The 15,341-nt window shown below is 38.9% G+C and overlaps 2 protein-coding genes across 17 annotated transcripts in view; one reads left to right on the plus strand and one right to left on the minus strand.

Annotated features, from left to right (window-relative positions):
• Positions 1 to 9,598: 9,598 nt before the first annotated feature.
• Positions 9,599 to 11,564, plus strand: LOC107224695 (60S ribosomal protein L24). Its single transcript, XM_015664862.2, has 5 exons — positions 9,599 to 9,683; positions 9,814 to 9,889; positions 10,075 to 10,160; positions 10,516 to 10,677; positions 11,387 to 11,564. Exons 1-5 carry the CDS (start codon positions 9,679 to 9,681, stop codon positions 11,520 to 11,522), a joined length of 465 nt encoding a protein of 154 aa, XP_015520348.1. The 5' UTR covers positions 9,599 to 9,678; the 3' UTR covers positions 11,523 to 11,564.
• Positions 11,565 to 11,806: 242 nt separating this feature from the next.
• Positions 11,807 to 15,341, minus strand: part of LOC107224692 (disks large 1 tumor suppressor protein) — a 308,249-nt gene continuing 304,714 nt past the window's right edge. For all 16 annotated transcript variants that reach the window (XM_046733159.1, XM_046733119.1, XM_046733130.1 and 13 more), the window contains 2 exons: positions 15,217 to 15,308; positions 11,807 to 15,032 (listed from right to left, as the gene is read on the minus strand). In XM_046733159.1, coding sequence (XP_046589115.1) covers positions 14,923 to 15,032; positions 15,217 to 15,308 — 202 coding nt within the window. In that variant the 3' untranslated portion in view covers positions 11,807 to 14,922. The remainder of the gene's footprint in view (positions 15,033 to 15,216; positions 15,309 to 15,341) is intronic.

Raw genomic sequence — 15,341 nt, forward strand, 5'->3', positions numbered from 1 at the left:
CCGCGCTTTTGATGGTGCATTTTCTGAGTTCATGGAGGTCCAATTAGTGAGGAGAGGGTCATACAAATCGAAGCTGAAACCAGAAATTTTCGGTCAAAAAATGAAGAAAAAGTATGGCTAACCCCTTTGTATTTTTGGCGAAAATTTTCGCGATTTTCAAAAGTGCTGGAATAAATTAATTGTGGCACTATTCCGACGTAATTTTGCGAGAGGAATCGACTGGGCGCAGTCCCAATACGCTGCGATCAACGCATCGAAATTTACAGCCAAAAAACGAAAACCTGAATTTTCGACATTTTTCAGCAGGTGCTTATTTCCTCGTATCTTCTCTCCCGTTGATCTCACGCTTCATTTGCTGCGTTTTCTGAGTTCCTTGGGGTCCCATTGGTCAGGAAAGAGTCATACGAATCAATTCCGAACCGAAAAATTTTTTGGTCAAAAAAAAAGGAAGAAAAAGTAAGGCTAACCCCTTTGCATTTTTTGCGAAAATTTTCGCGAATTTGAAAAGTGCTGGAATAAATTCTTTCCTGCACTATTCCGACGTAATTTTGCGAGAAAAATCGATTGGAGGCAGTTCCAATACGCTGCGATCAACGCATCGAAAGTTACAGCCAAAAAACAAAACCTGTGATTATATGAATCCTTACGTAATGTTTTCGATGTTTTCTTATACTGAAAATATTTATTGCTGTTCCAGGTACAACCCGAGGTGGTTATCGGTGGTTGTTCGAGGTGGTTGGCGATTGTTGGAGGTGGTCGGAGGTGGACGAGGAGGAGGACGAACGGAACTGAGTCTCAAAGCCCTGTTGATGTAAAAGCAGCTATTCGATAGAAATTATAGTTTATAGTTTACACAGCCCATTGCATGATATTTCATTATAAATACGTATGTTTCAATGTATTGAGGAATAATTTATCAAATATCCAGAGGTCATGTGCAAATAATAAATGAATTGATTCGACCGCAGTTTGATGTATTCATTACAGCTTTCACAATAAATTTAATCTTTGTTACTTCTTTTATTTTATTATGAATAATCAAAAACATTTCCGACTATTCGTGCTGTGGAAGCATGGGGATTAAACCAAATGTAGCAAAAGATTAGAAACAGTGTATGTAGAGTACGGGTATTTTTCTAATAATGCAAATAGAATAGAACACCACGCCTTGCGAATTAGCTTTCCAGACAGAGATGAATGATGAATTTTAAGGACTGCATTATCGTTGTTGAATACTCTATGCCTCATGGAAAAAGAAAATCTGTAACGATAAAATTGATGCACGGGATCATCGTCGACTTTAACTTTTGAAATGTCCTACCATTTCCGAACATCTCCAACCATCCTATTTACCTACATTACTAGATTAGCTATGATATGAAAAGAGAAGAATTATTCATTTCGTATTGGGATTCTATTCGGCGCGCGCTCGATGTATTCCATAACATTAGTCTTCACAATTATTCCAACAACTTTTCATTTGCTCTCTCGATCTTGAATTTTCATAGTCATAGAATCGAAACGCTGTTTTAGCTGGTCGCAAGTGAAGCATCTGCGTTGGGTGGAGAAGCGGAGTTGTTTTTCGAAAATATTCGGATGGAAAAAAATTCAGAGTAACTGCAATACATAACGGATGCGCTAATTCTGAACGAGATGAAATGGATGCTTCGTATATGAGACAGTATTTAACGCTGCGTAGTGATTTAAAGACCTAGAAAGGTGATAGGGAGAGAAAGAACGACGCTTCTTAACACTTCGAGTGTATTTTAACACACATTTGAAAGATACGAGCGAAATTTTTCATCATCCAACTGTCGCAGAACGGCAGCGTTATTAGCCGACCCGTTCACTGAAGAATACATCTTCAGTCAACGGCTGACGATCGAAGGGCCTGGCCGCTTGAGTCTGGAATCGGCAGCAGAGGTAAAGTGTGTATTTCTTGTATGAAATGTGAAAGCTAAAATCATTATACATCATATCATATCATCATACATCATACATCATACATCATACATCATACATCATACATCGTACATCATACATCATCATACATAGTATCAAAGTTCGAAACCAGAGTTTGGATGTCGGATGTTCAGAAAGTGACGTCACCAATTCAGAATCAGCTAGCCGAATTCCTCAGTCGGGAAACAACCGCGCAGTAGAGCGGACGGATGAGAGTCGAGCTCCGCAAATTTCGAGTAAGGGTTCTCAACCTCCCGATCCCGCGCTTCGGGTCCGCTACGTATTTCGAGTACCGGGTTCTCAACCTTCCGGATCCCGCGCTTCGGGTCCGCTACGCGGTGAAACTCGACTTCCAGGATAAGCGCTCCGTGGCTCCTCGTTCATGTTTACAATAAATTATTTCAATTCGTTTTTCGCGCAAGCCCAAATTCGGTCGCTGTCAGTCCGCTAATAAAATTTCTCGACTTCCAGGATAAGCGCTCCGTGGTTCCTGGTTCATGTTTACAATAAATTATTTCAATTCGTTTTTCGCGCAACCCCAAATTCGGTAGCTGTCAGTCCGCTAATAAGATTTCTCGACTTCCAGGATAAGCGCTCCGTGGCTCCTCGTTCATGTTTACAATAAATTATTTCAATTCGTTTTTCGCGCAAGCCCAAATTCAGTAGCTGTCAGTCCGCTAATAAAATTTCTCGACTTCCAGGATAAGCGCTCCGTGGTTCCTGGTTCATGTTTACAATAAATTATTTCAATTCGTTTTTCGCGCAAGCCCAAATTCAGTAGCTGTCAGTCCGCTAATAAAATTTCTCGACTTCCAGGATAAGCGCTCCGTGGCTCCTCGTTCATGTTTACAATAAATTATTTCAATTCGTTTTTCGCGCAAGCCCAAATTCGGTAGCTGTCAGTCCGCTAATAAAATATCTCGACTTCCAGGATAAGCGCTCCGTGGTTCCTGGTTCATGTTTACAATAAATTATTTCAATTCGTTTTTCGCGCAAGCCCAAATTTAGTAGCTGTCAGTCCGCTAATAAAATTTCTCGACTTCCAGGATAAGCGCTCCGTGGTTCCTCGTTCATGTTTACAATAAATTATTTCAATTCGTTCTTCGCGCAAGCCCAAATTTAGTAGCTGTCAGTCCGCTAATAAAATATCTCGACTTCCAGGATAAGCGCTCCGTGGTTCCTGGTTCATGTTTACAATAAATTATTTCAATTCGTTTTTCGCGCAAGCCCAAATTCGGTAGCTGTCAGTCCGCTAATAAAACACCTCGACTTCCAGGATAAGCGCTCCGTGGTTCCTGGTTCATGTTTACAATAAATTATTTCAATTCGTTTTTCGCGCAAGCCCAAATTCGGTAGCTGTCAGTCCGCTAATAAAATTTCTCGACTTCCAGGATAAGCGCTCCGTGGTTCCTGGTTCATGTTTACAATAAATTATTTCAATTCGTTTTTCGCGCAACCCCAAATTCGGTAGCTGTCAGTCCGCTAATAAAATTTCTCGACTTCCAGGATAAGCGCTCCGTGGCTCCTCGTTCATGTTTACAATAAATTATTTCAATTCGTTTTTCGCGCAAGCCGAAATTCAGTAGCTGTCAGTCCGCTAATAGAATTTCTCGACTTCCAGGATAAGCGCTCCGTGGCTCCTCGTTCATGTTTACAATAAATTATTTCAATTCGTTTTTCGCGCAAGCCCAAATTCAATAGCTGTCAGTACGCTAATAAAATTTCTGTAACTTTATAATCTTCTCATAATCTTTCTGGTAGATTATATCGATAAAAAAATTATATCAAACCTTACGCATTATTTTTGATTTGTTCTCACGCTGAAAATATTTATTAGTATTCGGGGTACAACTCGAGGTGGTTGAAGGTGGTCGGAGGTGGGCGAGGAGGAGGACGAGGAGGACGAGGATTTGTGCTGGGTGAGTAAAACACTTTTATAATATTTGATGGTAATTATAATTATATTTCATCTGAAATATTACAAACTTGTCACGTTTACAATAAATTATTTCAATTCATTTTTCGTGCAAGCACATATTCAGTAGCTATGAATAATCTTATACAATTTATCATATTATTAATTAATTAATTAATATTCTTATAATACTTAATGGCAATTGTAATTATATTTCATCTGATATATTACAAACTTGTCACGTTTACAATAAATTATTTCAATTCATTTTTCGTGCAAGCACATATTCAGTAGCTATGAATAATCTTGTACAATTTATTATATTATTAATTAATTGATTAAATACATTAATCCTTACACAATATTTTCGATGTCTTCCTATACTAAAAATATTCATTACTATTCCAGGTATTACCCGAGGTGGTCGGAGGTGGACGAGGAGGAGGACGAGCTGGACGAGGAGGAGGACCAGGTGGACGAGGAGGAGGACGAGGTGGACGAGGAGGAGGCGGGGTGGGTCGTGGGAGAGGACATCTCCTCTCCTCAGAGGAGAGGAGGGGGAGGGGCGGGGAAGGAGGAGAGGTGGGCGGGGATGGGGAAGGGATGGGATGGGAAGGGGAGGGGAGGGCGGCGGGGAGGGGAGGGTGGCGGGGAGGGGAGGGCGGCGGGGAGGGGGAAGGGAGGGCGGCGGGAAGGGGGAAGGGGAGGGGGAAGGGAGGGGGAGGGGTGGGGAGGGGGGGAAGGGGAGGGAAGGGGGGAAGGGGAGGGGAGGGGGGTGGGAGGGAGGGAGGGAGGGTGGGAGGGAGGGCGGGAGGGAGGGAGGGAGGGAGGGAGGGAGGGAGGGCGGGCGCAGGAGCGGGGGGGGTGTACTGCTCTATTAACTCTAACGGGCTCGCATCGATATCCGTCCCCCACTCTCTCCCTCCCGCCCTCCCTCCCTCCCTCCCTCCCTCCCTCCCTCCCTCCCTCCCTCCCTCCCGCCCTCCCTCCCTCCCTCCCTCTCCCTCCCACCCTCCCTCCCTCCCTCTCCCTCCCACCCGCCCGCCCGCCCCCCTCCCGCCACCCTCCCCTTCCCCCTCCCCTTCCCCCTTCCCGCCGCCCCCCCTCCCCTTCCCCCTCCCTTCCCCCTCCCCGCCGCCCTCCCCTCCCCGCCACCCTCCCCTCCCCGCCGCCCTCCCCTCCCCGCCGCCCTCCCCTCCCCGCCGCCCTCCCCTCCCCGCCGCCCTCCCCTCCCCTTCCCATCCCATCCCTTCCCCATCCCCGCCCACCTCTCCCCCTTCCCTGCCCCTCCCCCTCCTCTCCTCTGAGGAGAGGAGATGTCCTCTCCCACGACCCACCCCGCCTCCTCCTCGTCCATCTCGTCCTCCTCCTCGTCCACCTGGTCCTCCTCCTCGTCCAGCTCGTCCTCCTCCTCGTCCACCTCCGACCACCTCGGGTAATACCTGGAATAGTAATGAATATTTTTAGTATAGGAAGACATCGAAAATATTGTGTAAGGATTAATGTATTTAATCAATTAATTAATAATATAATAAATTGTACAAGATTATTCATAGCTACTGAATATGTGCTTGCACGAAAAATGAATTGAAATAATTTATTGTAAACGTGACAAGTTTGTAATATTTCAGATGAAATATAATTACAATTGCCATTGAATATTATAAGAATATTGATTAATTAATTAATAATATAATAAATTGTATAAGATTATTCATAGCTACTGAATATGTGCTTGCACGAAAAATGAATTGAAATAATTTATTGTAAACGTGACAAGTTTGTAATATTTCAGATGAAATATAATTACAATTGCCATTGAATATTATAAGAATATTAATTAATTAATTAATAATATAATAAATTGTATAATATTATTCATAGCTACTGAATATGTGCTTGCACGAAAAATGAATTGAAATAATTTATTGTAAACGTGACAAGTTTGTAATATTTCAGATGAAATATAATTACAATTGCCATTGAATATTATAAGAATATTAATTAATTAATTAATAATATAATAAATTGTATAATATTATTCATAGCTACTGAATATGTGCTTGCACGAAAAATGAATTGAAATAATTCATTGTAAACGTGACAAGTTTGTAATATTTCAGATAAAATATAATTATAATTGCCATCAAATATTATAAAAGTGTTTTACTCACCCAGCACAAATCCTCGTCCTCCTCGTCCTCCTCCTCGTCCACCTCCGACCACCTTCAACCACCTCGAGTTGTACCCCGGATACTAATAAATATTTTCAGCGTGAGAACAAATCAAAAATAATGTGTAAGGTTTGATATAATTTTTTTATCGATATAATCTACCAGAAAGATTATGAGAAGATTATAAAGTTATAGAAAGTTTATTAGCGTACTGACAGCTATTGAATTTGGGCTTGCGCGAAAAACGAATTGAAATAATTTATTGTAAACATGAACGAGGAACCACGGAGCGCTTATCCTGGAAGTCGAGAAATTTTATTAGCGGACTGACAGCTACTAAATTTGGGCTTGCGCGAAAAACGAATTGAAATAATTTATTGTAAACATGAACCAGGAACCACGGAGCGCTTATCCTGGAAGTCGAGATATTTTATTAGCGGACTGACAGCTACCGAATTTGGGCTTGCGCGAAAAACGAATTGAAATAATTTATTGTAAACATGAACCAGGAACCACGGAGCGCTTATCCTGGAAGTCGAGATATTTTATTAGCGGACTGACAGCTACCGAATTTGGGCTTGCGCGAAAAACGAATTGAAATAATTTATTGTAAACATGAACCAGGAACCACGGAGCGCTTATCCTGGAAGTCGAGAAATTTTATTAGCGGACTGACAGCTACTGAATTTGGGCTTGCGCGAAAAACGAATTGAAATAATTTATTGTAAACATGAACCAGGAACCACGGAGCGCTTATCCTGGAAGTCGAGATATTTTATTAGCGGACTGACAGCTACCGAATTTGGGCTTGCGCGAAAAACGAATTGAAATAATTTATTGTAAACATGAACGAGGAGCCACGGAGCGCTTATCCTGGAAGTCGAGATATTTTATTAGCGGACTGACAGCTACCGAATTTGGGCTGGCGCGAAAAACGAATTGAAATAATTTATTGTAAACATGAACCAGGAACCACGGAGCGCTTATCCTGGAAGTCGAGAAATTTTATTAGCGGACTGACAGCTACTGAATTTGGGCTTGCGCGAAAAACGAATTGAAATAATTTATTGTAAACATGAACCAGGAACCACGGAGCGCTTATCCTGGAAGTCGAGAAATTTTATTAGCGGGCTGACAGCTACTGAATTTGGGCTTGCGCGAAAAACGAATTGAAATAATTTATTGTAAACATGAACGAGGAGCCACGGAGCGCTTATCCTGGAAGTCGAGAAATTTTATTAGCGGACTGACAGCTACCGAATTTGGGGTTGCGCGAAAAACGAATTGAAATAATTTATTGTAAACATGAACCAGGAACCACGGAGCGCTTATCCTGGAAGTCGAGAAATTTTATTAGCGGACTGACAGCGACCGAATTTGGGCTTGCGCGAAAAACGAATTGAAATAATTTATTGTAAACATGAACCAGGAACCACGGAGCGCTTATCCTGGAAGTCGAGAAATTTTATTAGCGGACTGACAGCTACCGAATTTGGGCTGGCGCGAAAAACGAATTGAAATAATTTATTGTAAACATGAACCAGGAACCACGGAGCGCTTATCCTGGAAGTCGAGAAATTTTATTAGCGGACTGACAGCTACTGAATTTGGGCTTGCGCGAAAAACGAATTGAAATAATTTATTGTAAACATGAACGAGGAGCCACGGAGCGCTTATCCTGGAAGTCGAGTTTCACCGCGTAGCGGACCCGAAGCGCGGGATCCGGAAGGTTGAGAACCCGGTACTCGAAATACGTAGCGGACCCGAAGCGCGGGATCGGGAGGTTGAGAACCCTTACTCGAAATTTGCGGAGCTCGACTCTCATCCGTCCGCTCTACTGCGCGGTTGTTTCCCGACTGAGGAATTCGGCTAGCTGATTCTGAATTGGTGACGTCACTTTCTGAACATCCGACATCCAAACTCTGGTTTCGAACTTTGATACTATGTATGATGATGTATGATGTACGATGTATGATGTATGATGTATGATGTATGATGTATGATGTATGATGATATGATATGATGTATAATGATTTTAGCTTTCACATTTCATACAAGAAATACACACCTTATCTCTCCTGCCGATTCCAGACTCAAGCGGCCAGGCCCTTCGATCGTCAGCCGTTGACTGAAGATGTATTCTTCAGTGAACGGGTCGGCTAATAACGCTGCCGTTCTGCGACAGTTGGATGATGAAAAATTTCGCTCGTATCTTTCAAATGTGTGTTAAAATACACTCGAAGTGTTAAGAAGCGTCGTTCTTTCTCTCCCTATCACCTTTTTAGGTCTTTAAATCACTACGCTGTTTTCGCTGCGTTTTCTGAGTTCCTGAGGGTCCAATAAATCAGGTACGGGTCATTTGAATCGAATCCGAAACAAAAAATTTTCCGCTCAAAAAATGAAGAAAAAGTAAGGCTAACCCCTTTGCATTTTTGGCGGAAATTTTTGCGATTCGGAAAAGTGCTGGAATAAATTCTTTCATGCACTATTCGGACGTGATTTTGCGAGAGCAATCGATAAGGCGCAGTTCCAATACGCTGCGATCAACGCATCGAAAGTTACAGACGAACAGCAAGAAATTTTGTTTGTTATTCATCTGCTGTTGGTCTGACACACATCTCACTGCGTTTTCTGAGTTTCTGGGGGTACAATCATTCAAGAAAGGATAATTTAAATCGAATTTGAGATAAACACTTTTCATGTCAAACAGAACAAAAGTAAATAATTAAATAATTATGCAAATATAAAATTCATAGACAAATTAAGTACACGACATTGTTTCGGGTTCTTGAAAAGGTGGGGAAGAAAAATCACACACATTTACAAAGCTGAAAGATCCAGTACATTGATAAAGCTTGAATCCTCGTACAAGTGTTCGGGTGTTATTGTGTAGTAATACAAGAAATCTAAGCTATAATGCGAATGACGAAGCGGAGAGCAAAAACTTGAAACATTGCATGAGAGACCCCATCCTTACATGTCGAAATAGGTATACAGGATACATTGTCTGAAATTAAATGTCGAGAATACCTCATGAGATGGTTCTTATTATAACTATAAAGTTTAGCTTGAGTATATAACGGCCCGTGTATTGGTGAAACACGGCTACTGTGGAATTTGAGTCATCATGTGTAATAGTGTATTGTTTGTATTTTATGAAACCTGTATTACAATAAATAAACACCTTTCAGGGTATTTTTCTTTGTAGTTCCTCAACCTCTGGTCGATTGCTGTTCCAGATCTTTATTCCGCACACCTGAGGGTTCAGTTAGTCTAAAAATCATCATACACATCGAGTTTGAGACGAAAGATTTCTTGTTAAAAATATTAAGGATTTTTAGTCAAACTTTTCGCGATTCTGAAAAATGCCGAAATCAATCCTTTGATGCACTATCTTGACGTAATTTCGCGAGATCATTCCCGGATATTGCATACTTTCTTACGACGAAAGAAATTATCATTTGTCGAGGCTACGCCACTGACAACGAACCTTATATCCCCATTTATAGAGTCGGCACCACTGGCAATGCGACTCTGAACGCAGCCGTTCTGTTGTAGCGTTCGTAACATTGCGGAACGTTTTCGAACCCACAAACCACACTCTCTTCCGTTTCCCGTTTATCCAAAATGAAGTAAGTGAGATATTATGCCCGTGTGTTAGATATCAACCCATTAATCGCCAATCGTGTCGAATCATGTTTGTTAAATTCAGTAACGTGATTAATGAGGACTCGTTTTCTAATTACTTTATGATCGTTTCAGGATCGGACTCTGTGCTTACAGTGGGTACAAAATCTACCCTGGCCATGGCAAAACCATGGTCAAAGTTGATGGAAAGGTATGCTTGCTGTTGTACTATAATAGTGTATTTGTTAAATTTCATGCAGCGATGCCTAGAAAAATATTCGACATTGTGCCGTTTCTTCCGCAGTGTTCGAGTTCAAAATTTATTGCTATTCACTCTTCAGAAATTCTAGTCAACCTTAACCTCAAATTCATATTCATGCTTTAATCTCTTTTCAGACGTTCACTTTTCTCAACTCGAAATGTGAGGCTGCTCATCTCATGAGGCGTAATCCCAGAAAAGTTACTTGGACCGTTCTTTACAGGTATGAAAACAACTACTTGTTTAAATTCATTGCTGTTCGGAAGAATTATATTTCTAGACTCATTGAGAGCTGTCAGCACTTCAAAATTTTGTTTACACAATTCCGTTTGTAGATTTCACTTTGTTATGAATTATTAACATTAACTGTAAGCTTATATCGTGAAGTAATGTTATGTCGTATATGAATTTAATGCGGTGAACACAGCGACTCAAATTTTATTCTGCCTGTACGTTGGGCACAGACAAATTTCTCGCTTGCCTTTGTCAAGCAATCTGTTTCTTTGGTTAAAGAACTGTAAGACGTATTTTATACTACTCCTGAAAAATAGTCATTCATATACCTGAATAATTATCAGACGCAAGCACAAGAAGGGTCAAGAAGAAGAACAAGCCAAGAAGAGGACACGGCGCACTCAGAAATTCCAACGTGCCATTGTTGGTGCTTCTTTAACGGATATTTTGGCCAAGCGTAACATGAAACCAGAGATCAGAAAAGCTCAACGCGAACAGGCTATCAAGTGAGTTTTCTAAAATTCATTTCTCTTCTTACAAAATTGATTGAACATTATTGTTCCAACACCTCCAGTTGGAGGTTATATCGTTGGTTTCATAAGCGTATAGAAAATACATTTATCCACTGCAACCATTAAAGTTTCATCAGACGACTAAAGAATGATCTAATTCTAATCAAAGCTACATACTAAATCATTCTCTTGTAATGTACTATTTCATTGTATGTGAAATATCGACAACAATTTAACTTTTCATGTCAACAGTCAAAGCTGTTTTCAGAGAAATTAAAGTTTGGAAGAAATTAGTGATGTTATGTTGTGAAAACGAATACAAATGCTGAATCATGCCTCAATAAACTTTTGAAGACTTCTTGCGTTTGAAAAAGTGCTGAAATATTGTGTGTTAAAATTATTTTAACACCCTGTGAATTAATAAATGAAAAAATTTGAATTACTTCATCAATAAACGTAGACAGCTGTTCCTCCAGCTTGATTCTACATGTCGGGCTGGATTTCAGAATGTCTTAAATAAATGTTAGCACGGGCTGCTTCACCCAGAATAGTATGGTATGGTTACTCTGTCTGGCTTTGCGGGTCCGCACAAAATTCACATTGTTTCTCAACATGGATATTGAAGATATTGAGTTAGTTTCCATATTACTTCGTTATCATTAATAATTTGACTAGGTACTAATGATTAAATCTTCACTTTTAGAGTTGCTAAAGAGCAAAAGAAGGCTGCCAAGGCGACAAAGAAGGCTGCGGCACCCCCCAAAGCAAAGGCTGCGCCTAAACAGAAAGCAACCAAGGTTCAGCAAAAGGCTGCTCCTCGTGTAGGAGGCAAACGATAAATTGTAACTTATTAATAAAATACTTGCTGCTTTCAAAATTAATGTGTTGAAACTTCATTGTAGAGATTAGTGCCGAAATATATAATTTTGCAGGCAATAATTATGCGTCATTAATCTCGCAACTCTCTTTATTTCTCGTTTTGTAATCTTGCTTATTCGTACCTGGACAGTGAGTTTCTATTAGTAAATTGGCTGAATGAACGGAAACTTGTAAGAAATGAACGAAAGTATTATATGTCCAGCTAGAAAATCATCCGCATGATAGGTGTAATTACGAGAGGACGTTCTTAAAATTGGTAAAACGTTTATTAACTATTTAAAAACGACGAAACAAGGTGAACATGAGATTGATAATTCAATAAGTAATGTTATTAAATAGACTATAGAGATGTATAATAGGTGTAATAGTATTCATCTTATACGATTATATCTTCGTTATATTGAGACATATCTCTCTTTGACGTCAACGTTCGGTGAGTCCCGGGCCTCTTAAGTTTAATCATCGTTATTATGGTGATGGTAATGCAAGTGTATCTGAAAATAAGAATTTAAAACTCTACACTGCATACATTTCAGAAGTTTTTTTTTTAGTCTTTAACGACAAAAATGGTGAATCCCGATAGGCCAACACTTGGTTGGACACCGAATAAACCAAAGTTAATATTGGACCACACCAAACGTCAACAGAACTTGCAAGAGGCCTGATTTTCTTTGTGTGTATTTTAACCCTCTGAAAGCAACAGACACTGGCAGCGTGTTTCTTACCTAATGCGTCTCATGATTTCTGATAAGGACGGAATTCGATTATTAATAATAATTTCCGAAAGGGTATAACAACGACCGAATTTAAACTTTTCATACGTGATTTGTTGCTCGATTTTTTCTGAATTATCTTATTTCGTCGCTATATGAAACCACAAAACTTTCTGTCGGGCCTCCGCAAGTTACGTTTAATTTTCGGTGTCGAATCGGGCTGTGGCAAATACAACTTTCCATTTTATTCCATGTCCAATCGGGTAGTATCCAAATGGTTCTCGATCGATATATAGAAAATGTCAGGAAAAAAGAATCTTTACCAATTCAATTGTCGAAAACTATGCAAGAACATTGAAAGTAAGTAGTATTTTAAATAGAAACTATCATTTTCACAGTAAAAGGCAACTGGGTATATGCGAATATAATCAGCGTACTTTACACCAAATCTAAATGAAATTTCAGTTTGGCTATAATAGGCATGTATACATAGGTACAATACCGCGTAACCACTGATATAAATGAAAACCTTATTCATTACAATTATTAAATTTATGTTACAAATTATAGTGAACTTTGCAAACAATTTATTTAATTTTTTTTTTAATTTTTCTTCGTTCTAATAACATCTCTATTAACTTTTTTTTCTTCTTAATGCTCCTACTAAAAATCCATGTATCTTCTTTACCATTAATTTAAATATCAACACCGTTTGGGTAACGTAAGTATACAGCCCATTCATGAATTACGCGGACTGGCGCCAGCAAGATGACGTTTTTGACTTTTAGTGATAGTCTGCGTACGTCGTAAACAGTCATTGAAATATGTAGTGGAGGCCTAAGGTCTCAAATTATTCTTTCCTTCTTTTCGTTTTACTTTCTGCATTTCTCGAATTCATCTCAATGTATAGGTATTTACAGTAATATACCTACTATATAATAATAATAATAATTTAGTAGTATTTAAATTACAATAGTTATTCTTATATAATGTTGCACGTAACCCATTACTGGCTTAGTTATCTAGCTGTACAAAACATTATATATCGTTATCCTAGCTCTAGAGATTTGTCCTGTGAGGTTAAGTTTAATAGATCGTGAGAATTGCGCATTTCTTTTTCTTTTGAGTTACTACATTGCTGTCTACAACAATCTGCACTCTCACCGTATCACACTCTACCTATTATGTATAATACCTCTTATATCTATACGTTTCGACGCGCTTTCAGTTTGCGATTCAGAGTTCACGTAACGGAGTAGGAATAAGGGAGATAGATCAGATAGCAATTTGGAATCTCGTGTCCTCCAGTGTTTAATACTCGTAGCGATTACCTTTTAATCGACAAATTTTGTAACATATTTTTCTTTTTATTACGCTACGCAATTAAGTACATTAAAAAATACAGCACTACTTTACTCGTGTATAACCAATAAGCTATAAGAGTCAGTGATTGAAGGCAAAAATTTTTGTTATTGAGAATTTTTATCCCGTAGCCGATTCCACTAAAACCATATAAATTTCATTGATGATTCGCAAATATATTCGAGACTTTATTGTCCGTGCTTGATTCGACGTTATGAATTCACAAAGTCAATAGTTATATGGTTTTAAGTAGTATATATTTTACAATTTATAGATAATTTTTATTCGTGACAACTCATAATATAGTAACATCTTACAGTCAATGAATAAAAGCAGTTTATAAGTAGGTAATAATTAAAATTCTCATCTTTGTTAATTAATTCCACAGAGTGTCTTTTTTTAAATTCTGTGTGATAGAGCCTGATTAGAATGAAATGAAATAAAATAAATGAAAAGAGAATATGCAGCTGACCAAAAGAGTCTCTAATCAGTAATCACACTTATGAGACGCTGTCGTTCTTTAAAAGGTAGAATTATCAATTAAGCTCGAACTAATTGTATCTGCGAGCAACGTGTAATTAATTGATCAAATCGATCACAACGCTAAATATAAAATTATTTATAAACCTAGTTGTGATCCAGTTTGTCAATTGAATTCATTAATGGAGAAATTTCTATCTTACAAAAATAAAATACTTATTATTCTTCTTCCTTTCAACTTCTTATTCGACTCTGTTCACGAATTGATATAAATTTTATCGCACTCGCGTTTTCATGCAAACAACACGTGCAACGAAATATCAGTATTAGGTATTTTTTTTTTTCTTCTTTAACGGGAACAACGTCGAACTCTTAATTCTCATCTATATAACTAAGCAAGACGCTTGTTTCTTCATTATAATCATACTCTATTATATAAATCATTTGTTTTAACAATATACTTGGATTATGAGTCATTGCCTACCATCCTAATATTCACACAATATTATTATCATTATCATTATTATTATTAATATTATTATTACTATTATTAACAAATTTGAGAGGAGACTGAATATTATTTTTTGTTTTGTTAAATTCCTTGTGGCAATTCGAGACTATACTGAAGCGATCAGCTTCGACGCGCCTTAACTAGGACATTGTGCTACATAGGTGGGGAGAAGGCGTTAGAGGATTATTTAATTTATTCAGTAATGTATATTTAATCGTTATGCCGGGGAGGTAAGGTCCAGGCATTAGGATTGGAATTGGGATGTGGCTGGGGGTGGGGGTTGGGGGCAGGTCGTCACAGTTGCTGATCTCGACTTGGCACCCAGATGCTTGGGCCTGACTGTTCGCTGATCACTTCCTTTACCTTCAAGTAAATATCTTCCGGCGTGTCGCCTTGTACCACAGCTGAAAGGTAAATTAAGACATAAGGTGTAATTCATACGTTGTCAAAATTTGATAGAATCGAGGCAAATAAGAAGATCATTCAATTAGCTGCGACACACTTCCTATTCAATTTTAAGAACAAATATTTTGGTTTACAGTAACACGAATTTTCATATGATTAAAATCATTATAAAAACTTTCTTACCGGTAAAGTATTCACCGAATTCTTGCTCCATCTTTAAAGCACGTTCATACGTCTTCTTTGCCTGTTCCTCCGTCATTCTTTTATTCATCTCCCTGTAGATAATTAACGAGAAATTGTGAATCCGC

This window comes from Neodiprion lecontei, chromosome 1, assembly GCF_021901455.1.
Source record: "Neodiprion lecontei isolate iyNeoLeco1 chromosome 1, iyNeoLeco1.1, whole genome shotgun sequence".
Classification (NCBI taxonomy): domain Eukaryota; kingdom Metazoa; phylum Arthropoda; class Insecta; order Hymenoptera; family Diprionidae; genus Neodiprion; species Neodiprion lecontei.